Source organism: Charadrius vociferus, unplaced genomic scaffold (genome assembly GCF_000708025.1).
Source record: "Charadrius vociferus isolate BGI_N301 unplaced genomic scaffold, ASM70802v2 scaffold103, whole genome shotgun sequence".
NCBI lineage: Eukaryota > Metazoa > Chordata > Aves > Charadriiformes > Charadriidae > Charadrius > Charadrius vociferus.
The window spans coordinates 4,366,513-4,390,282 of NW_009648061.1; the positions used below are offsets into that span (position 1 = coordinate 4,366,513).

The following is a 23,770-nucleotide window of genomic DNA, read 5'->3' on the forward strand; positions in this document are numbered from 1 at the left end:
TGAAAGTCACTGTATGTCATGTAGTCATAGATTCAGAGACTCGCAACCAGTTGTCATGGTGCTGTAGTCCCAAAAATGCAACTGATTATGCACCTTTTGTATGTAGTTCCTGCTACTATGTAGAATGAATGTGTCACTGAATATGATGTTGAGTTTTCTGCTCATTTCCAGAAGTGTTTTTTGCAGCTCGTTGTAGCCTCAACTGGCTGCACTGATGTTGTTGTTGTTTTTTTGTCCTTAACGCACTGTTTGTAGTTCGCCTTCACCCAGGGCCACCTGAACAGAGCATTAATATTACCATACGTGTGCTATGGCCTGTGGATAAAATTTTAGTACAAGTTCCTTGCATATCTGCCTCACAGGATTCACATATCTGAAGAGCCTTTAGAAGAATTAATTTTCTGTCCTAAGCCACAAATGTGCTCTCATAAAGACAGTGAAGAGAATGCACTGTTAATTCCTCCTCCCTAGTGAAATATCTTTTGATATACAGTTATTTCTCTTAGAATATTCTAACATTTTTTTTTATTATCTTCTTGTACTAACACTTCACTACTGAAAAACTAATAACTATGTGCACTGTGATTTCAGTAAGATCTGAAGAATTAGAAGTTCCTGCTCAGTTGTGAAAATTATAATTACGCAGTTTCCCTTCTCTACCCAATCAATGGTAGAGAAGGAAAATGTATAGTGGCACATGGCAAAGCTACAAATAAACTTATATGACTCCATTTACACTGCCAAGAGGAGCACTCCCATTATGATTTACTTGTCTAGTATCCAAACAGAAACAAGGGGTGATGCTTGTGTGTCTAGGCTTCTGCTTTAGTAAGGTGGTATTCTTCTAAACCAGAGGAGTGATTTTCACAGCCACGAGCTGTGTCCCGCCTCAGCTTAAGTTTATAATAGATTTTTTTTTTCCCCGTAGTGGAGTTTAGTGAACTCTTCCTCCAAATTTCTGTCTTAGAAACCAAATAAAGCAGTATTGTGAAAATTTGACACTATTGGAAATTCTTAAATATCTTTTCCATCACTGATGTCGTGGGTGATTCTCTTCCATTTTTGAAATTCTACAGCCCCTAAAGAGGTTCATGACTTGATTGTCTTAATAAGCAAGGTAGTGAAGATTCCAGCTGGGATTCAGACTGGATTCCCATTGGGATCTGCCAGTGTCATGCACCTACATAAAAAGACAGTTATGATCCCATGATGCCTTATAAGGTGTTTCCCATAGTGACTGAGAACTATTGATATTGTTGCACAAGTCCTTGGGAGATTTTAAACTGTCGTAGTGTGTATTATCCTGTTTATATATGGTTAAACAAGGTTAACTGAAATTAGAAAGAGATCTGGGGAAGGGCTGCTAAAAGGCAAATGAAGAAGGTTGGAATTGTAGTGCAGGAAAACAAAGGCTGAGTGTGTGCCCAGCACCTGCCCATAAATATATCAGCAGGTACATCTACGGAAGGAAACAGCTGTATAAACTACATGGTAGTGTTGGCAGAAAACCAAATCAGTTTAAATTGGCCATGGGTAATTTAGTCAAGAAACAATGAATTTTGTCACATTTTACCAGTGCGAACAATATAAAAGCAGAAATATTTTTGAAATAGGTATCTCTAAATGTATGAAAGGGACATTATTCTATAGTATTTGCCATAGCAGACAATGACTGGGAAGGTAATTACTAGTCCTGTATTTCTAAGATTAGTCTTGCTTGTCCAGTTTGGGAAATAAAGGTGGTCTTCTGATGTCTGTGGGCATTCTGTAGTTGCTGTGCAAAAATGTATTTTTTACAATTTTATCTGTCCTCCCCCTACCTCCGCAGGTTGTCTTCCAGTCCCTGTGAGAAGTCTCTGGTTGATATTTTACTTTGTTCTGCAAAATGTCTGATTCTCCTATAGGTCTTGAGTTGATTAATCCGGAGTCTCCTAGCCTTATTACCATCTGCAGTGATCTACGAATGTTACTACTCCAATACTAGCTCACACCTTCACTTTAATCATCCAGTCTACCCTGGCACTGATGTTTCCCTTGTGCTGAGGAGTTGCCTAAGATTTGGAGCCACCTCCCGCTTTCCCTTTCCCACGACCCCCATTAGGGAGAGAGGGTGCTGATCCCAATGAAGTGTTAGGTTGATAGTTGGACTCGATCGCAAAGGTCCCTTCCAACCTAGACAATTCTGTGATTCTATGAAGTTTGGTTTTGGCTCAGCCTGGCTTATTTCTAGAGTGTGCACAGTCATCTTTCTCTGAATGCAATAGAAACAAGTAACTGCAGTCCATTTTGTTGTTCACCTTTCAAATTCACCAATCCTGTACCTCAGCTGTGGGGAGTGTCTTTATTTCTTAGGTCACAATCATACACGTTTCTTACTATGAAGTCCAATGCCCTTTAGTAGTGGCTGCTTTAGTTTATGAATATTGCTACACAGTACAGGTTGAATTATACCTCCTGTTTTAATTGCAAAAGGAGCTAGCACAACTTTCAAGTGTAAGGAGGCTTGCACTTGTCTTTGTGTCAGAGTCACTTGACAATCATTAATGCCTTCCAGTGTAACAGGTCTGCTGAATGACATATATTGGATCTGAAGCCCAAGTGTTGTAATACTGTTGTTTTAAAACAGTGTTATCTGGTCTTCTGCCAATCTGTTGTACAAAAGGAGATATATGTGTACTATTGGTGAGGGCTTCAGAGGGGAGGAATATCTTCTAAAATGACTGATGAGTTAGCCAGGATCTCAGTAACAACCTACAGTTGCCTTGCTTACTTGGGACATTTTGGCACAAATTGTCCGTGTGGAAAAATTCCTTTATATAGCTTGGAGAAATGGGGGAGGGGGGCGGAGGGGGTGGGGACAGACAGGGGAAAAGGCAGAGGGAGAAATTGATCTTGCCCGACTTTGATCAAACAGGCTAAAGTGCATAGGGAAGACAAGCGAAGATTACAGTTCAATTTATGAAGCTGAATTAAGGGAAGAAGAATGATTTTCATTATGGTTGCTGGGGTTTAAAATTTACATTTGAAGAAAGTGACAGATTTTTCAGTGTTATGTCAATTAGGTCTAGATTTAATGTAAAAGGAACTTTATTTCTTAATAGATACGCGCTAGATTGTATGAGATTATACATTTATGTAAAATGGAGGGGAAAAAAAGGAAAATAGAGTAATGAGAAACGCTCTACAGGGAAAATTCAGTATGGATGTAAAACAGTTGTTAGTACATTATGGACCCTATTGGTTTTTGACACAAGGCAATGTAGTGATGTTCCCATGAAACTATATCTTTAAAATTTGCCCCAGGCATTGTTCTTAACATCAGATATGACCTGGCAGATAAAAATAAAGGAGTTGTCTTGCAATCTGAAACCTTCTAGGGAATTCATTTGTTTTTTTCCAAAAAAAACATATGGCAGGGCAGAATTTACTTTTATAATTAAGTGGCATCAGCGAAGGATTACTCTCAGGGCATTAGCTCCTCGGTAAGCTCAAGGAAATGAGAGACCGCTTGTTTATCTTATTCTGATAAATCCTGATAAAATATTCAGATTAATATTTCTCTGTGTGCTGTTCAGTGGGCTGACTTAGCATCTTATCAAATATGATAATGATTTCTGTATATTGAAATGCCAGTAAGCATGGAGATTCATGGATTTCCCCAAGAACAACCATGCCTTCTTTTCCTGTGTGGAAGTGTTTTGCCATATGTCCTGCAGCATTTTCTTTGTGTCTCTCCTGGAAAGGTCAATTGAGAGGGGAAAAGACCAGCTGAGGGAAAGGATACAGCGGTGTCCGAGTTGCCCTGGCAAGTTGCGTGTTGCCTTTTTTTCCTCCTCGTTCCCAAACAATGCACTAAACAGTTATCAGCTTTACTTTTTATAAATCAAAAACTGTTAAAAGGGTTCCAGCCATTCTGGTAAGGTGAAAGTCAACTAGAAGCATGTCTCAAACCCAGAAGGTTTGTCCAAAAATGTTGAGGTTCAAAATGATTAGTTACATTTTCCTTTTAATCCGTTCTTTTTTGTCTTTTTTTTCATGACTTTTTTTTTTTTAATGGTTTTATTCAGACCATAAAAGAAGCATTATGTTAGAAGAAACTTCTTTTTTTAAAGGAAAAATAAACAATTCTCCTCTTCCCAATCCTCTTGTGCTTGAAATTATGAACTGGTAGGAGCCTAACTGGAGTTCATTCTTAAGATGTGGTAATGTATTTTTTAAAATTCAAGTTGAGCTAGTTCAGCTATACTTTAAAATTATATAGTTACTTGTAAGAAATGGAACTCAAAGCTATTCATCTTCTTTTTTTAATTGGATAATATACATTTAGGCATATCTTACATTATTTTTTACACAGAGCATCCTAATAATGGTGGCTTTCTCCTGTATGTGCTCCTCCAACTTAATTAAACTTGCTTTGAGGATTATAACTTGCTTTGAGGTGGCTTATTGCCTCAGTCACTCCTTATCTCGCTGATGAAGGACTGTAACAGTAGGCCTTTTCACTTAGATGTGTGTTTGGGAACGTTAATTTGAACCATTACCACTACTTGCCATAATAACAGAAAGGCAAATTAAAGGATTTATTAGCAGTGGTTTAAGAATCTCTAATAAAGGAATAAATAACTGTACAGGTTTGCTTCTTGCTGTTGTCTGCTCCCAGCAGGAGAATCTGAGAGCTTCTTGTTAATGAGATGCTCTGAGCGCTACATATTGGGAGAATATACAGGCCCAGGAATTAGTGCTATACTCTTTGAACATCCATCTGGGTTTTATTGCTCATTTAACACTTGGCTCAGGGTAATCAATGTCTGTCCTTCCACTGATGGATCTGATCTAATCTAAGGTATGGTTTAATGTTAAATCTAAGAGAAATTATCATCCTACTGCTGCGGAAAAATGGAAGGTCTTTCTCCCCTACTGCTTCTCTTTCCTGCCTTGTCAATGGGTTCCTAAATATTTTAAAAAATTAATGCTTTGTACGTCTCCTGCTCATGCCTTGCACCAGCTCTGGTAATAGTCTGGTTGCAGAGTAACGCTCATCAATTCACTAACCCCACAAAAATTACACATTTTCTTGTGCTGATTTAATGTCTTACAATTTTAATTAGTGGAACTAACATGATGCATCATCACAGGAGCCCTAGAGTTGACTCAGGGTAAGATGAAAAGAGAAATGGCAGGGGTAAATGGAACTTCTTTGGCAGAGAACACTGCTATTTCAGTGTACGCCATCTTTAGAAATTACATTAGATGAGTGGTCTTCTGAAGGTACCTGTCTTGAATTGAAGTCATGACACATTTGATCTGTGCTAGCAGTAGTACACATCCTGCTGCAGAATATGACAACTTAGGTCTTGTTTTGGTTCCTGGTTAGACTGTGTTCTCATGTGAGTTAGCTGCTCCTTTCTTCTGCAACGAATGTTAATCCAAACACAATGGTTTCTCCCCTACATCACCAGCAGTTTGGTCCTTGAGGACTTGTCTACTTGTACGTGCCTTAACGGCACTGAAATGCAGGGCTATAAAAAGGCTATAAAAGCTATCGCCTGGGCAGAGGTGGATATGTTAATAAAACATGGTTACACCTTTCATTCCTCGAGAATGCCTAAATTTTAGTAATTATTAAAAAAGAGCAATAAGAAGACCAAAGATCATTATAATTTTTAGGTTGAATTAGCATGATCTGCTAGTTTGAAAATATATATCTCTATGTATATGCTGTTTTCACATATTTAGCTACTTTGTCAGTAAGCAACTTATTTCATTACTCTTGTTGGCTGAGACTTCTATTTCCTGCAAAATGCAGACAAAAAAATCACTTATTGACCATTCTGCTTTTCACTATTGTAATTCAACCATTTTCATATAGTTATTCAACTAGATCACTTTGATTCTGTTTCTTTTATGTATCATCCTTAGCTTTTTCACAGATTTTTCTTATCGTATCTTAATATAAACAAATGAATTTTCTGCCTCATAATTTTTTATTTATATTGATTATTTCCTTTCCTCCTATTTTTATTTCTTTTTCTATTTTCATTTTATTTCCAATTGCTGATTTTACTACACTGCAGAAATAGAATTGGCTTTTACCCAAAACTTTCCCGTCTTGATTGTGGAATCGTGACTTTTTGCTTAGTAGTTGATTCTTACAGAGCTTATTTCAGTCTTGACATTTTTTCCTTCCAATAAATTGAATAAAATTTTCTTCTTTTATGTGAAATAGTTTCTTGAAATAAGTGCACAGGAAGGAATCTTTTACTCGTTTATTTCCAGGGGATTTGGTAGCATATCTCGTCATACCTTGGGTTTCTGAGTTTGCTGCAACCCCTATTTATTGATTCAGGCTTTCATTTGCAGATGCATATGGGGTCTTGGGGTGGGTTGGTATGTTGTTCGGGTTTTTTGCTATCTTAGGAGTTTTTCAAAAGCTCACTCTATAGTTCGTTTTCCTAAGCTGTATGTGCCACCTTTATGTTTTTCTAATTCATGTCTCTGTTTAATGCAACAGTATTTGTTGTTGGTGCGTTCATGTTTTATAGCTTGCTGTTTCACAAAGAAAAGGGTAAAGTGCTGGATTTAACCACCGTTACTAGCATGCTCTACTTTTGAATCTTTATGGGTGTTCAATTGATTTTTGACATGGGCTTGTTTAGGAACATAGAGAAGATTAGTTTTATACTTTTTGTCTGTAGTCATACTGAATGTATTCACTGCAATAGACCAAAATACATTGTTGTCAAGGAGGTGACTGGAGCATGCTTTTTTGCGGTGCTTCGTTCAGTTCCCAGTGGTAGCAGTGGAAGTCTTTGCCATTGGGTTTGAGCAGGCTCTTGATTAACAGGCTTTAGTTATCATAGTTTAGCTAGAAAAGTTGTTCAGTGCTGTGAATGTATAGCAAAATGCTTATTGCCTGCTGGCTATCAGAAGGAATACAGGATGCTGCTTTATCTCAGAGTGAGTTGTTTTCCTCTCATTACAGTGTCCTTCTGTTTGCAGATTTATGTAACATATTTGCTTTCCTCATTCATTAAACACCAAATGGAAACAAACTTACCAATTACCACCAGTGTCAAATCAGTTTAATTCCAGCACGTAAAGCTGTCTTTGTCTTGCTTTTATTACCACCGTATTTGGACAAGAGAAAAGTCTATGTGCGAAGAGGTCTGTAATCTATGCTTGTATCTATGTACTTGGTCATTTTTATTTTGCATCCTTTGTTGCCTTCAATGCATAAATGCACTAAAGCTAAACAAAGGTTGAAAAATGGCAATCCAGGGCATAATCTCAATAAATTGGAAAAAGTATTGTCACCTATCTTGTGAGCAGCCTAATGGCTCTGTACATGTCATGAAAATTGGCATTGACTTTTTATTTGGACTGCCACATTTATTAATATCATACTTCCAGTGTGTCTTTTTGCTGTCGTGCTTATATTTTTTCTTTTGATTTTCTCATAAATGTCCTTTTTGAATGAGTTCTCGCATGTTAGAGGTGCATGCCTTAGAATGTTAAAGAAATACAGTAGGTATTTGTAGAGCTAAATGTAGTCCTGAAAGTTTTACTGAAATGGGCACATATAGGTAGGAGTAACTCTGATTGCTCTCTAAGCGCTAGTTTGCCACTGGTCCTAGCATTATTTATGTAGTCACAGTCACTCTGTGCTGTCCATGTGCCCAGTTTACCTCTATGTTGCTAAGGTATAAAGCTTTCGCTATGCTTTGCACATTGCTTTTCTTCTTATTTAATTTTCTTTCTGCTGGCTTTATGATGCTGAAAATAATACTTTAATTGCTTATTGGCACCCATGGGAAGTTGAAAAATGTATGCTAATTAGCTCTGGCTCTTGGCTCATTCACATGAATATAGACATTTTACTCTCCCTAACACTTCTAGGGTCAATATTTCTAATTCTACACTTCATATATTAATGGGTAGAAGTGTTGTGCTCTACTGCATAGGATAAAAATCTCATTTTCTAGGAAAAAAAAAAAAAACCACAAAACTTTCAGCCTCTGTTTTTCTTCAGGATGATACTGTATGTATTTATTGATTTAGAATTTTTACAGTTTGGGACAATAGTTTGCTTATTAATAGGCTGAAATGATGTAAGGATGAAAGACCACAAACAGACATTAATAATTTGGTAATCTGTCTTAAAATGCCACATCAGTGATAAATCTTCAGTAGAGATCTCAAGATGAAGCACTCATAGAGATTGACATGACACTATGCGAAGTACTGACCCAAAATTGAGAAGCGTGAGATCAGTCTGCTCATATATTCTGCAACAGAGACTTCATTTATTTGTAGAGTGAGATGGAGCATTTATGTGTCACTCCTGTGAGTCTGATACCACTGAGTTAAGAAAACTGTTTATGTCTGCTGAGGATGCAGTTCAGTTTCTCTGGAAGAAAAAAGTTGTTCTGCTTCTGTAAGTGGAAAAAAAGATTTGCAAAGGCAGTGAAGTTGTAGGTTTCTTTAACTTTGATATCTGGAGTGAAAAAAGCACAATCAATGATGGTTGATGGGAGCTTATATGCAATGAGGTGAGGAGCAGACTAAGTATTTATGTTCCCTGCTGAATATTTCTGAGCAAGACATTTTGCTGTTGTAAAGGTATTTTTTTGTCCTTACAGAGAGTGTGTAGATGGGTTAGAAAGACTATATGCACTACTTATTGAAGTTTCAGTGAAAGTCTTTGAAGTCAACTTGTATTTAGCTTATGGATGAAACTTTGCGTAAACATTGTCCTGCCATGTACTGTTTTCTTTGCTTGCCCGCTTTGGGTCTCTTCATGACTGAAACCCAACTATTTTAGTTATTTCTTTGTAGCAATTTGTGTATGCTAATAGCAAACATTTTGTCTTTACTTTCTCATGAATTCTTGCCTTAATAGCCTGCCTTTTGAATTTTGAGTAACTCCTGTTAGCAATATCCCTAGGAAAGACTAGTGACATGATTCCTGTACATCTACAATTTAAGTAGACCATGTATGTACCAGAGTCAATAAATAAATACACGCAGCTGCACCCCAGAGCCCATAAAGCTGGCCATGATAGTAGTTGTGTTTCTGAGATACACGCTTTGGAAAAGAATATTTTTTGTTTGTTAGACACAGTTTATTTTTGTGTTGTTGTCCATCTTGCCCCTCCCCCCCGCTGGCTCCTCATGCCTCTTTGGAAAGAATTAGAATTATTATCTCAAAAAATGTGTAAACAAAAATGATCAGAGGGCTGGAGCACCTCTCCTATGAAGACAGGCTGAGAGAGTTGTGGTTGTTCAGCCTGGAGGAGGTTTGGGCAGAACTTATTGCAGCCTTGCAGTGCTTAAAGGCGGCTTATAAGAAAGATGGGGACAGACTTTTTAATAGGGCCTGTAGTGACAGGACAAGGGACAATGGTTTTAAACTGAAAGAGGGTAGCTTTAGAATAGATATGAGGAAGAAATTTTTTACACTGGGGTGGTGAACCACTGGCACAGGTTGCCCAGTGAGGTGATAGATGCCCCATCCCTGGAAACATTCAAGGTCAGGTTGGACGGGGCTCTGTGCAACCTGATCTAGTTGAAGATGTCCCTGCTCATTGCAGGGGAGGTTGGACTAGATGACCTTTAACCGGTTGCATGGATGTGATATTGCAGATAATTTGTGAATATTGCAAATATTTAAATTCAAAGTTCAAATTTAATCATCTGTTATCTATTTTTTGTTACTTTAAGTGAATTTGTTGAAATCTTAGAAATTAATGTTACAGATTTGTTATGAATAAATTTAAATTGAAGTAATTTATATTAATCTTTCAAAAAAATATTTTTATTTATAAAACATAATCACTCCATACCAACATTGGAAAATCAGAACTGATTTAAATACGGTAAAAATTAGAAGAGGACTGAAGAATATTATATATGTGAAAATGTAGTAAAAAAAAAAAAAGGCATAATGGAAAAATGAGAATGGGGTGTGAGAAGAAAGAAAGAAAAAAAAGTCAGGCAGGAGGAATATGGGCATGGAGCATGGAAGATCCCTGTTGCAGACCTAGCATGAAAGAGAATTTGCACTAGAGAAGGATGTGCTGAAATCAGTTCAAAGATGGTGCAGTATTCGATCAGATTTATGAGGGTCATGGACTGATATGATACCACAAGCACTACCAACACAGCTGGTTTTTAAGAACAGGTGTAATGAGACAGCTGCTTTAAGTAGACACAGTAAGTTGGGAGGAGCTGTGATAGTGCACATATATTGCACCAGTATGTGCTGAAGGAAGTGTTTTTGGTCAGTGAGGTACGCTCACCTTTCTGAGTATCCTAACCCATCATTTATCCGGGTATCAAGCAGTGCCTTTGCGTCACATCTTTTTTTTTGTGGTTTGCCTGAACTCCTCCCTAACTCTGTAGGTGCAGCAATACCGCTGTAGAGAAAAAGTTGAGTGAGAAATCCCTTTTGCAATAAAAGCATGGGCTTTTGAAAAATATGCTTGGTTTGTTTGTAGCTCCTGCTGTACATTGAAAAAAAATCCTTGGGTGCCAAAGAAATTACATCGGGTATGACATGACTTCAATCAGAATTGTGAAAACTCTGTGGCTTCTACAGACACGCCATTATTATGGGATTCTTTACTTCAAACTTTATGTATCTGTGCCTTAACTAATTGCGTAAGATTCCCATCATTGTGGAGAGAAATCGACAGTTTTAATCTGCCTGTCCTCTTATTCTCATTTAGACATCTAACACTGGTCACACGAATCTGCTGAAGCACTGAGTATTTCTTCCCATTGATTCTAAAGCAAGACTGGAGCAATGAGTCAGGTGTACATGTGTGCAGTATAAATACCTACTTTATTCATATGCAGCCTGTCCTTCAAGCTGAAAATCTGTTTTAGAAATTACCTTGGCCCTTAGCCCAAAGGGCGGTATGTTAAGACAGTCCCTGAAAGAATTTAGAGTCCTGACTACCAATTGTTTTTTATTTTTTTTCCTGTCTTTTATATTCATTTATTATGTTTTTATTTAAACACTAGTAACAATTAATTTTTATCTACTATTTTTTTTAACCCCAGAAACTACCTCTTCAGGTTGCAGCTTGAGGATCTCTCTCTAATACAGGTATGTTTTATGCTTGTTTTCTTAGTTCCTCTGCATGATGTAGGTAAGCAGATGTTTTAAAGCAGATAATCAAGATATTCAAAAGCTTCATAACTACAGATAAGTATGCATCTGGTTTTGTCCTCTTTACGGCCCCATATTATATAAGTCTTATTATCCATTTTAATTCCAGATTAGCCTTTGTCCCAGGCCATACAGACCTGATGTTACCTTGCTCTCTGCTGTGATTTTGATAAGAGTGGATCTATACAAAATGGAGGCCGGAAAGGAGGATCATGTTCTCTTAGAAAAATGTTCCAATTTATTATTGTGCAGCTTTGGTATTCAGAATTTATTGTTACTATAGAGACAAGATATTTTTTAAAAATAATGATAAATAAACAATTTCACTCACACTTGCTAAAGTTAAAGTAGTCAAATGAATCAGCAGATTTTCAAGCAAGAAACGTAGTGTGAACACAGGTATCAGAATCTCAACTTTGTGTATAAGGCAGCTATCTTGTTTAAAACTTGTTAGAGCTTGGGAGGTGAAACAAAGCCTTTTAGAGGCAGTAGGGCTTCATAGAAAGGTGAGAATCCCTGATCAATTTATTTTACCCTGAACATCGTATGACTTTACTATACCAGCAATCTCATCTTCCCTCAGTCTTCGAAGTGGCGTTCCTTGCTTAGTTTTTGTTGGTTTTCTCTGTCATTATTTTTAACCTTGGCATCATGTCTAACCGTCATTCTTGCGTTCTTGGCTCTAAGAGTTGTTTTAGTAAATTTAATTAAGTTAACTAACTTGCTAAGGTTGGAAATAGAAAATCACAATGAAATAGAAATGTATGTTTTTCGTAATCTTTTCATTTATGCAATTTAAAATTAACTAGCTTTAGATTCAGTATTGTGCCTGTTATTTCCCAAACTAATACTATACAGTTGAATATGGAAAACTGAAATGCATTTAAGTCATTGCATTAAGACTGTCTTTGTGATTTGTAGAACACCTTGTGTATGATTTAATTAGACTTGCAGACTTCCTTTACCTTCCCAGACTGCTAGAAACAAGATCTGAAGTTGGTTTATAATTAACCAAAATTATGTATTGATAAATATTTGATTTTGTTGCTAGTGCTTGAGGCTGTGATGCACCAAGCACTTCTAATATCCAGAATTCAGACTGTCTACCTTCACCTTACGTGACATATTCAATATCCTGACAGATAATTTGGGTTAAGTCCTGAAGGTTCTTGTTGATAGGCTGCACTCAGAGGTTTCTGATGGTGCTGTTGTAGTTTATTCTGCTAATTCATAGATTGAAGTTCACAGCTTTCCTCTGTTAGGATAAGTATCAGTAAGCTGAATTCACTAATGAGGGAGAAATCTGTAGATTAGAGGTTTATAATTGTGCTGACTGACTTGAACAAACACCCTCCCACCCCAGTCAGCAAAAAATACAAAATGAAGACAGAGATTATACTGTTGATGTTATACTAGGTTTTTGTCTTATGAATATGCAGAAGCCTTTAAACAGACAGTCTTCTCAAGCTGACTTTTGGTAAAGTTTCTTACTCCATCTTCAGTGCTGTAGCGCCACTGGTTTGCCTCTGTATCTTCAAACCTTTTTTCACAACCCTTTATGGAGATTGCATTTCTAAGTCAAAACCAAAGTATACTTTTTTTTTTGCTTTCACCAGCATATCTTTATGACTCCTAGTCCAAGTATTCAAGGTTTTCTCCTTATTTTCAAGCCTACCATTATGACTCCTTCATATTTGTCCTTCAAAGATCTTTTCTTCCACTTCTTTCCCTCCGCTTCCCTCCTGGTTCTGTTACAGTGCCCCAGGACAGCCCTTATCCAAAAGACATGCTTCTGTGGATGTGCCAGTTATGGCAGCTTCAAATCACTTGCGAGGTTGCTGGAGCCTTTGTTTTGATGCAAGTAAGCCAGGATGTAAGGTGTATTGTTTAGAACTCTGAAACTCATTACAAGACACTCTCAGGTGGTGTTGTAATCTGGTATGAACGTATGAAGTTAGTCACTGATTTTACAGTTATTAAAAGTTGTTTGGGAAGAGTTCTTAAGGGGCCATTTGGCCCCTCCGCAGGTACCCCAGGGCAGGATCAGAGGTCAGTGCTGCTGTTCTTACTGGTGAACTGGTCTGAACTCTTCTTTCAAGTCTTCAGTCATAAAGATCCACAACTTCTCTCAGCCTTTATTGGGAAATATGAGGACGTGGAGAGAGTTTCTGTCTTCCACTGGAAAGTGTGAAAGCTTTAGTAATGAAAGAGTCTGTAACCATTCCTGTGGAAACATGGAATTCAAACTTACCAGCTACCAACCTGAAACCCACCTAGAGCCAAGAGTGTATTTACCAAATTATTCACGGAGATTTATAGACCTTTCAGATAAGTTTTGTTTGAATGACAGAATCCTAGCTGCAATTCCAGTCAGCCCAACCTGTTGCATAGGGTTACCTCAGGTATGATCGATTCCTGAAAATTTTAGGGCATTTGAAGTTTCTCTTTTTCACATGTGGTGAAAGAAATACTTTGAATAGGATTAGAGGATATAAAGTTTACCAAGTTAGCAATTAGAAATTACAGTATTTTGAAGCTCCAGATTTTTAGAAACTGAAACTCTGTTACGATTGAGGGAGGCAGCAACAAGACTGAGAAGTAAAATAAAAGTTATATGAAATTCTTGCTTTGATGCTTTGATTTCTTTTTAGTTAGATACATCAGTTTAATCTTTCTTATAGTACATTTCTATATGGAAAATAAAGGGAATACCTAAGACTTAATCTTGACTTGTTAATGCAGTTCAGATATTTTTTGTATAAACAAGTTCCCTCGTCTGTCATGCTTAAGTGTCTGTTGGAATGTGTCATTAGTTTGTCCACACAGTGCTATTATGAAGGTAAAAGGCTTCATGTTACATGTAACAAACTGGAACAGTAAGAATCATTTAGTTATAGCAAAAGCATCTTTGCAAATCTTTTGCTTACAAATATTTTTTAAAAGACAGACATTTTATAAATAAAGTATTATTTTGGAATATTATCAGACCTTGCAATATTATCAGATATTGTTTTCTAACAGAAAAGCTGTCTAAAAAGGAATAAAGTAAAATAATGACTCCTTGTTTGACAACTTTCGCAAAAAATTACTTTGGGCCAAAATATGCTTATGCCCTGTTTTCTACAAGTGTATACCTGGAAAACAGTTTTGAAACACAAGATAACCTTCCTTTAAAAAAAAAAACAAAAAAAAAACCCTCAACCCCAAACCAGACAGCCATTTGAAATGCAAATTCTCAAAAAGAAATGCAGAGCAGAGGTTCATGTATTAAAAGGGTACTGTTTCCATCAGTCTAGTGAAAGTTAATCCCTTGTAAAAGTGAGGGTTAGAGTGCTACTGGATTGCATCAGAGAGGATGTGTATCTAAGCGTGAGCTGGGACTATGCAATGAGACATCCTTGCCCATTGTGGGTACATCAAAGTTGTCATCCCACACGTCATGGTTCTGTGCTCTGTACTTTATAGGGTTTGAGTAAGCAAGTTCCATATGGTGGTGTCTGTAGCAAACCAGTATTTGATGTGTCTCAGCAGTTTCCTTTGTGTAGCAGAAAAAAGAAGACTAAAACGAGTGAAAGCCTTTTAAGCTCTTCCCGGTGAAGCGTAAGAGTCAAATTGTTCAAAGCCGACTGTTGGAACAATGCGTGCATAGCGATTATGGATTAGGAAAGAGGCACTCATTGAGCTGTTGTTGCAGAAGGACAAATATTTTATAACTCTCGCTACAGCAATAGTAGGCTCATAGACATAGAAGGCCTGATTCTGCATGGTTTTGTTTTGTGAGTTTTGCCTTGTTATTACTCACCTCAAGTAATAGTAGAATAATCTGTAAAAGCATTGGCTAAGATCAAAGCTGGTTTTCCTGAAAACTTTCTTATATTCCTTAAAATATAAAAGCAGGAATCTAAATAGTAGCATTTGAGTGAATGGATTTGTTTTCAAAAATGTTTTTAAAAAAGGTGATATCTAGCCAATGTCAGGATTAATACCGGGGCTTTGCCGTCATGTAGAGGACGGCTCAAACAAGTGTCTATTTTTAACCTTTTTTTTTTTCTTTTCCAAGTTCTTTGAAAAGAGACCTTCTAAATTCAAACATTTGTTTGTGTCTAGCTACATGACAAGTTTGATGATGTAGCTGTAAAGAGTGAAAAGCTAATATGTGCTGGGTTATAAAAGTGTTTACGCCACAATTGCCATATACATTTCTACAAGCCAGCATATATAAGCTTTTCACAAAGCTGAGAGGACGTATGCATCTTTTCTTCATCCATAAGATGAACTTCGGTACAAACTCAGATTGTTAAGGCATTTACAGGGCACATGCTTGAGTTTGTCTTTCTCATCTGAGTCTTCCATCTCTGAAGCCTGTTGTTGGCTTGAGATGCCCAGAAGGCTGAATATGAGCCTATTCCACCTGCTCCTCTAGTTAGATAATTCTCCTGAGATTTTATCCTCATGCTAAATCTGCACATCTTTCAGTTAGAAATGCACATACCTCAAAGTCCTTTTTTAAAGGAAATTTTAGCCCCTAGTTTACTGCAAGATTCAAATGATATTCCTTATGAAGGCTAAAAAGGCTGGACATTCTTTTTCATGTGTTTTATTCAACTTTAAATTCTGGATTTGTGATGTTTTGGGGTTTTAGAGAGAGAGAGATATATAGGGGTGTGTGTGTATATGGATATATGTACACACACCCATCAATGAGGCATTCAAGGAATTAAAGGCAAGATTGGATCCATGAATTGTCAGGAAAAGGAGCTACTTTGGAGAATTAATTTTACCAAAGGGAAATCTTGCTGGTGTTTACGTGGGTTAAGAGTGTCTGAAATACCTGTTACATATGATAGTTCATTTTTATGTGAGCCATTAGTTGCTAGATGGTAGGCTAAATAATGAGTCAAGTAAATTGTAATATACTTTGTGTTTATCTAGGTTAAACAAAGAGGGAATCTGACTTCATGATTGAGGTTTTTTACAAATAAGTTTATATGTATAACCTGAAACACTTTTATAAGTTTCTACCTTAATTGTAATAGAGAATATAATTTTTTAACAACACTTGATTTTATTATTTTTTTGTAAGAATCAAATATTCACCAGGGCTGTAGTCACATTTGGAAAATAACTGTTGCTTGCTATTATTATAAACTGAGATCTCATTATGTCTTCTGTGAGAATTTTCATAACCTTAGTTTGTCTTTTTGGATAAGGTGGTATTTGGCGCAATCTAGAGAGAATGATGTTCTGATAGAGGCGCAAATGACTCAGACTCTCCTTATAGTTCATTTTTGGGACAGTGCCCTAGGGTTCCCTTTACTATGAACAAAATAAAAGCTTGTAAGAAGTCATCATGTAGAATCAAACCTTTAATTTATGCTAATATTAAAAACTTTCAGTTATAATCAACAACAACTTCAGAGATAAAGGTAAGGGAGCTAAGCTTTAATCTTTTAATCTCCTTAATTTGTTGAGTTGCCAAATAAATAGAACCCCTTAAAAGGCAGCTTAATGCTTTTTCTAAAACTTTCATTCAGTGTATTTCAGTCCATATGTTTTTTGTATTGTATGTTACTTAAAGTCATTAGTTAAATATATATCTGATTTGGGAAACAGATGAAAGAAACTTAATGAATCTTCATTTTATTTTGGGGTGAAGCTACCTGTGCAGAAAAGGAGATGCAAGAAAAACTTTCTCTGATTTCATACTTGAGGGCATAAGGGAACTAACCTAAGGATGTCCTTAACTTGTGACAGCCATGGGTTGGCATTATTGAAATGCAAAGCAGACTTAGATTTAACATCCTATATGGGTCCCTAAGCGGGGAAAAATCCAAATAAAACAAATGAAAAAACCCTTTGTTGGGTTCTTCGTTACCTGGTATCTACTTAAGGGTGAGCGCAATAGAGAGTGTTCCTCCCTATTACAGATGTTTTTTCCCCTTCTTTACGCGAAGGGAGCATCAGCCACCAACGTTATTTCTCCTTGGGCCCTTCACATTTGTATCTGGGATGCGTGAATGAAAAATGGATGAGCAGAGTGGATAAGTTAGTGTTACTTTTGATGCCGTTCCAAGTTCCTTGAAGTCATGGAAGTGGAGGGAGCAACTAGTGCTCGTAAACCTTTTGCAAAGAAGACTGAAATGTGCAAGTTGTAGAGTGACCAAAAGGTGATAGAGTGGGTGCAAACTTCTGCTCGGGTGCTAGGCATGACCAAACTTGAGGAGGTATTTGAACTGTTACCTTTTGTATGAGGTGGTGCTGAGTGCAGAGTTTAAAAAAGAAAAGACAAAGCACAGTACATCTTCATGTGTCTATGCCACTTCTATACAGTACCTCTTTCTCTTGTTGATAACTTTCTGATGGCGCTGTTGGATATTATTATACAGCAAGTCCACAAATAATTGAATTAATCAATTGGGAATTTAAAGAAGGATTAAGAAGTATTTGTGAAGCCAGAGTTAGTCCTTTGTGGCAGGTAGAGATGGACTTGGTGACTGCTTTAAGTCCATTCCAGTTCTTTTTCTGTGATACCATTAGTATTTTCATTATGTTGTTTTCTGTGAGCAGAACAGTAGTTTCTGACCAAACTTATAACTAGTTTGGTGCCAGAAAAAGATGAATTCAGTTAGCAGTGCATAATTTCACGTCTCTAATCTTTACCCAAATGACCTCTTTTACATGCAGCTGAAAGGGGCTTCCTCAAGCTGGGTAAAACATATTAGATCACACAAATCCTGATCTTCACTCTATAATGTATTTGTGGGGAAATCAATTACCAGCAGAAAGTGCTTCATTTCTGTTGGAAAAAAAAATTTGCCGCTGAAACAGCTGGTGTTCATAGATTCACCTACATATTAATGCAGAAGATGGCTACTATTCTGGAGCCATCTTTGGTCATATTTGGCCAAGTACCGATTCCCTCTTCATTCTGAATATTCTTTCCATGCACAGGATTTTTCACTCACATAGGCATAGTTACATACATTATCTATTTGTCTGAGGGGTTTTTGTGTGTAATGTTCTGAGTGCATATGCAAGCCCCTATTACAAAACTATGTGGAGGGCATGTGGGGCAGCCGGTTGGATGTATGACTTCTCTTCTGCTCATCTCTGCTTGTTATTCATTTGCACTTGGCTTCTACATAATTGGAAGGTTTTAGTCTCCAGAATTTGTAATTGCCTACCTTTCAGCATAGCTGAAATTTGTCACGTAAATTTTGAATGAGTCTAAGTGAAGTAAAAGAATATTGGCAAATTGGCAGGGATTTGCTGCTGCTTTGGCTTATCAGTATGCGTTAGTATTTTGGGAGATGGGGGAAGAGAGAAGAAAAAGAAAACTAGGCAGAGACGTTGTCATTTTTCATTTATTTGCTGTATCTGTCATTGTTTTGTGCCAGTACTGAAATACAAGTGCAAGTGCGTTTCTAGACAAATGAATCTGAACACACACATTTAGCTAGAGAAGCTTAGCTTTTTTATTTCTATTTTTTTCTTTCTTACCCCTGCTTGTTAGGCTGCATTTCTTCTGTGTTTACAGTAATTTTCTCTTCTGGTTTCACATTAAAGAAGAAAAATAGGTACTAAATTTTTTCACCTCCACTAGAGTAAAGTTCCTCTTTTCTTTAGATATTAAACATTTGTGTTTTCTTCCTGAGATAAAGAGGAAACCTGGATCACCTGGATATATAATATGAGTTCATTTGTTCTCATGAGAAATAGAGGTGCTATCAAAAGGTATGTGCATATATTTTACAGCAGATATTCATGAAACAGCTGATGTGGATTTTCTAGTGGTATAATTTAGCTCTTTCTGGTAATTTTTCTTGGTATGTATGGCAGTCAACCAGACTGCATTGCATGCTCTAAAAGTAATTGTGGAAGTGTGTCTTCCTAAGAAGGTGGCACTCATGTTTCTATTTTCACAAACATGAATATACAGATACAGCTGCACAACAGTAATCACCAAGTAGTGTCTGTTTGAAAAGAAATTGGGCTGCTTCTTTCCAGATATCTGGTCTGTATAGGTCCATGGCATCCAGTGAATTCTGGACTAAAGCAGTATCCTGTGACAACGGGGCGCTACTTGTGGAGGGACACAGGCTCTCCTTTGACAATCAGCCTCTTTCTATGTAGCCTCTATACTGAAGAAGTACAGGAACGTTAGCAGACTGTGCAGAAAATGAAAGCAGAAAATACTAATATGTAGACTGAAAGCAGATTGTCTTAATTCTTATGTTGTTTTGCCCAGGTGGAGAGTCTGCCACAAGCAGTTGCTGATGGAGAGTTTCAGCTCTTTGGCACCTAGATGCTGCAGTGCTGAGCAATTTAGAAGAGAGATGGAACATGCAGTGTGCTTTGAAAGTGATTGCATCTGTAACGCAGTTATCTGCAAACTTGATCATCAATTTTTGCTTACAGATACTGATATGGAACTACATCGTCTGTTCTGGCCTGTAACAACTAGTTTGAGTTCAACCACAGTTTGTATGACACGCATGTGCAAAGAGTAGGCTTAAAGACATGTCTTCTCAGTCACAGAGAGGATTGTGTTTTCCCGTACTGCAGAGATCCGTTCAACAGTTCTGCTGGGCCAATGGACATAGATGCTTTTGGGTAATTCTACATACAGGAGGCAAGTTCAGCTTACATCTCTATGTTAGGGGTCGTCAGTACCTAGCATGAGGGCACTGTGTGGTCTGTAGCATCCCCTGCCGTTGCTTGTTGACCCATGAAATTAAAAACTCTGAATTTAAACTGAGAATAAGAGAAAATGGTGGAGCAGCCTTATATCTCGTCTCCACTAGGCAGAAAAATGTAAGATATATATCTCAACACTGAGCTCTAAGCAGCTTATGACGGAGTGCTGTTTAAGGATGCACCCAGCTGCTGAACTATGGGAAGAACTGGCTGTTTCCATAAGGCAAAAAGTTCTGCTCCCTTCATTTCTAAGGAAGAGGTGGAAAATTTTTCAAGTTAGGGAGACTAGTTTTTTGTTACTGCGATTAAGGAAAAGTAGGATTCTGAAATATTCAAGGAAACAAACCAGCCATACTGAGGGTGAGAAACACAGACACTTGTTTTTATAACCTCAGGAAAAGGAAAGATCTGAGGAACCTGTGACGAGAATGCTGGTGGGCGAGAAGCCCATGCAGGGGTGCATAGGAGGGAGGGTCCTGCTCTTCTAAATGGTTCAGGGCACAACGGGAGGGTTCTGTGCTGCTTCCAGCATGTTACTTGCCCAGTCATCACTACTGAGCCCAATGAAAAATGTGGATTGTTGCTCCTAAATGTTTGAGAGAAACACTGCTTAGCCATAGCATAGGAAGCTAGTCCTGGTCTGAATTAAGAATAGAGGACTAAGGTTGTTTTGAGTTTTATTCTGGTAGGCTTATCCAAACTTTTGGGACACCTTTTGCCTTCATTTTTCCTGTCTTTATTTTTCTACTGCTTTTTCTGTCCCCTGTTTTTAGTAGACGTTCTCTTCTCTTTTGGCATGTATTGTTTTACCCATCCCAGATGGTACCACAATATGATGCTTCTGTTGTCAAGTCTGGGAGCTATAAATCATGTCAAAATATGGAAATCAGTTTATTTATTAAAATTGAAAACTAGATGTGCTTTGAAATATCTGGTGTTAGACATATATATGAGACTTCTATATAAAATTTTTGGTTTAGCTGTTATTTTGGATTTATTTGAAGACAGGCAAACGGAAAATATGATTTATTTAAGTAATGTACTGACATCATGAACTGCTATGTTATTTCTCTTAATTGCTTTATGGGTAAGATTATGGCCTTCAGAGAGCAATTCTATATAATGAGCATTTGGGAATTACACTTGTTCTGTGGGGTCTAGACCTGCCTGCCCCATCGCAGTATTTTTAGGCGTGCGCCCTCCTAATGGAACTTGGAGTCTGAGGTTAGGTGCTAAGGCCCTCTGTCTGGTGCATGGGGTTAGTTATCTACCCAGGCACAGGATCCACTGACATCTGAGTTCCATCTAATCCCACTGAAGAGGAATGCTGAGAGCACAGGGAACCGTAAAGGGTTGAGTTAGGTATCTGTGTAGAATGTCTCAATAAGGATTTTTTTTTTTCTATGTCACCCATATGCAGCAGGCTTCTGTTATGAGTAAATTGCATCTAAAATGTATGGTAAGCTCTTTCTGTCATGGTTTCTAAACTGAAATAGTAGTATGAAGTTGAAGACAGTGTGACCGCTATTGTGCATTCTTAAGCAAGGCTTCATTGCTGACTGAATGTGTGCTGGTCTGTTACAGAATTAACCTTGTTATAGGTTTATTTGCTGTATGTTTGGGTTTTTTTCCTTTTTTTCTTTTTTTTTTTTCTTTTTTTCTGATTTCAATACTAGCTTCTCTAATCAGTAGTTCTGGATTTCATGTTTGCTCTACTGCCTGGAAAACTATTGATTTTCTTCTCCAAATCTCTAAAATAATTCTGTGATGTGATGGTGGTTGGTATATTAATTTTCCAAACAAATGAACAAAATAACAAAAGAAAAAGAACAGATCATTACAAAGCTATGGGAGATTAGAAACTGTAGGGTCTGTACTTGGGCCTCTTCATATATCTTGACATGTTTATGGTAATTTAGCTTGATATAAGTAATGACAACAATATGGTTCAAAGAAAACGAATTAATACAAACGGAGTTTGATTAGAGATTAATATTTATACCTGCAGTTGTGTATATATTCAATTTTGAAAATGGCTTCCTTGATGAAAAAGTATTAGTCGTTTTCCCAGGGTATAGCTACCGTTGTAGGAATCGGAAATAGTCAGCCCCAAAACAGTTTGTGTTTTGGTTTAGGTTTTAAATTGACTGATTCAGTTAGGTTTATTAAAAGGCGAATGAAAGACCTGAGAAAAGCTCAGAATTCCATATTTACGTGGCTACCCAGGATAAAGCAACAACATGGAAATCAATTCTTGGAATAATCAGTAACTGGGACAGAAGCAAAACAAATTTGTGTCAATTATTAGTTGAATACAACTTCATTGGTGTATTGACCATTTTTATATGGTATGTGATTCAGTTTCTTAATGCTTTAGTCTCTAAATGAAACCTAAGGTGAGTATGATTTTTCAGAATGTCGAAATCACCTTGGGGATAAATTGATTTGTTAGTAAATATGTCTCATTGGGGGAAAAAAAAAAAGTTGAATCACTCTTCCCCTGTTTTGGAAAAAATACAAATTTATGCTGTTATATTTTTATGACTTTCAGAGCTTTTAAATTGAGCATTTTGAATTAAATGCTGTGACTGGTACGTGTACTGCACATTGGTTTCTGTTAATTACATTTAAATTTGAGTGAGAGAATGCATTCATTCTGAAGCCACATTGCGTGGAAAATGCAGTAGCTGCCCAGTATTTGTACGTGCCATTACTTTTAGGATATCTGTTAGTGGAAATCCTGCTTATAAGTGTTATAGCCTTAGGCCCATAAGCTCTGAGTCTTTGCCTAGATATTTTGACAGTTTTGGGCAATTGTTCTGTGCTTCCTCACGCTCATCTCAGTGAGCTGAAAGGATGAAAGGTCAAACTGTTCCTTACTTTTTCCCCTGCCCTGGTACTATGAGATGAAAACAAGATCTGGTGAGACGAGAGACTTTGTGGGAAATGGAATTGCAGAAGGTTGTCTGCATAAATGTTCAGACTTTTGCACACATTTTAATTTCCATTGATGAAGTAAAAGCTTCCTCAGGGAAATTCTTTCTGACTCCTCGATGCATGGTTATTTTTGTTACTCCATTAGAATTTTGCATACTGTTTTGTCTAAATACCTGGGCAATTAACAAAAAAGAGAAAAAAAAAAATTGGAATTAAGTTTTATACTGTCAAACACACAAAAACCTGTTGTAATGGAATTTTTTTTGTGCTTTAATTAGGCTAGGATTTATTAATGAAGCTTTTATAATATGTCAAAACAAGTCTGAAGAAACAATAATGCTGTAAGTTCATAGAAGATCAAAAATATGTCATCGTATCTTTACGAAGACTGCTCTAGGCATGATTCCACAGTCTTTTCTCACATGGCTGTCAGTAGTGTTACTTGCAGAATATTGTGCTACTCAGCATGAGAAACTAAAGCTGAATGAGTTGCACTTAACAAAACCCTGCATATGCATTGACAAATGGAAGCTGAGTGGAGAATTTCATATGCTAATGTGTATACAGACAAAATCCTCCATAAGCTGACTGTTTTTTTTAAAATAAAATAGTCCATACTGATGACCAGGAAATGAAGCAAAGGCATCAGGAGACCTGCATGGCTGCACAAGTTGCTCCCAACTAAACTCTGGCGTAAAAAGGTAGCGTAGAAGTGGTGGAAGCAGGGACAGGTGACCCAGGAGGAACACAGAGACACTGTCCAAGCAGACCAGGGTGGGATGAGGAAATCCAAGGCGCACATGTAGTTGGATCTGATGAGGGATGCAAAGAGGAACAAGAATATTATTTTAAAATAAACTAATCAGGAAAGAACAAATTGCTGTCATGTTTCTCTTTAAGTTATATTCAGACTATGCACTCTTTTAATACTCTACCTACCCAGTAAGGGAGGCTGAGAAGGAA

The 23,770-nt window shown here is 37.2% G+C and overlaps 1 protein-coding gene across 1 annotated transcript in view; it reads left to right on the forward strand.

Annotated features, from left to right (window-relative positions):
• SEMA5A (sema domain, seven thrombospondin repeats (type 1 and type 1-like), transmembrane domain (TM) and short cytoplasmic domain, (semaphorin) 5A) overlaps positions 1-23,770 on the forward strand; it is a 239,068-nt gene that overhangs the window by 25,125 nt on the left and 190,173 nt on the right. Inside the window, exon 3 of the mRNA XM_009883755.1 lies at positions 11,065-11,110. Within this exon, the coding sequence (XP_009882057.1) occupies positions 11,065-11,110 (46 nt within the window). The remainder of the gene's footprint in view (positions 1-11,064; positions 11,111-23,770) is intronic.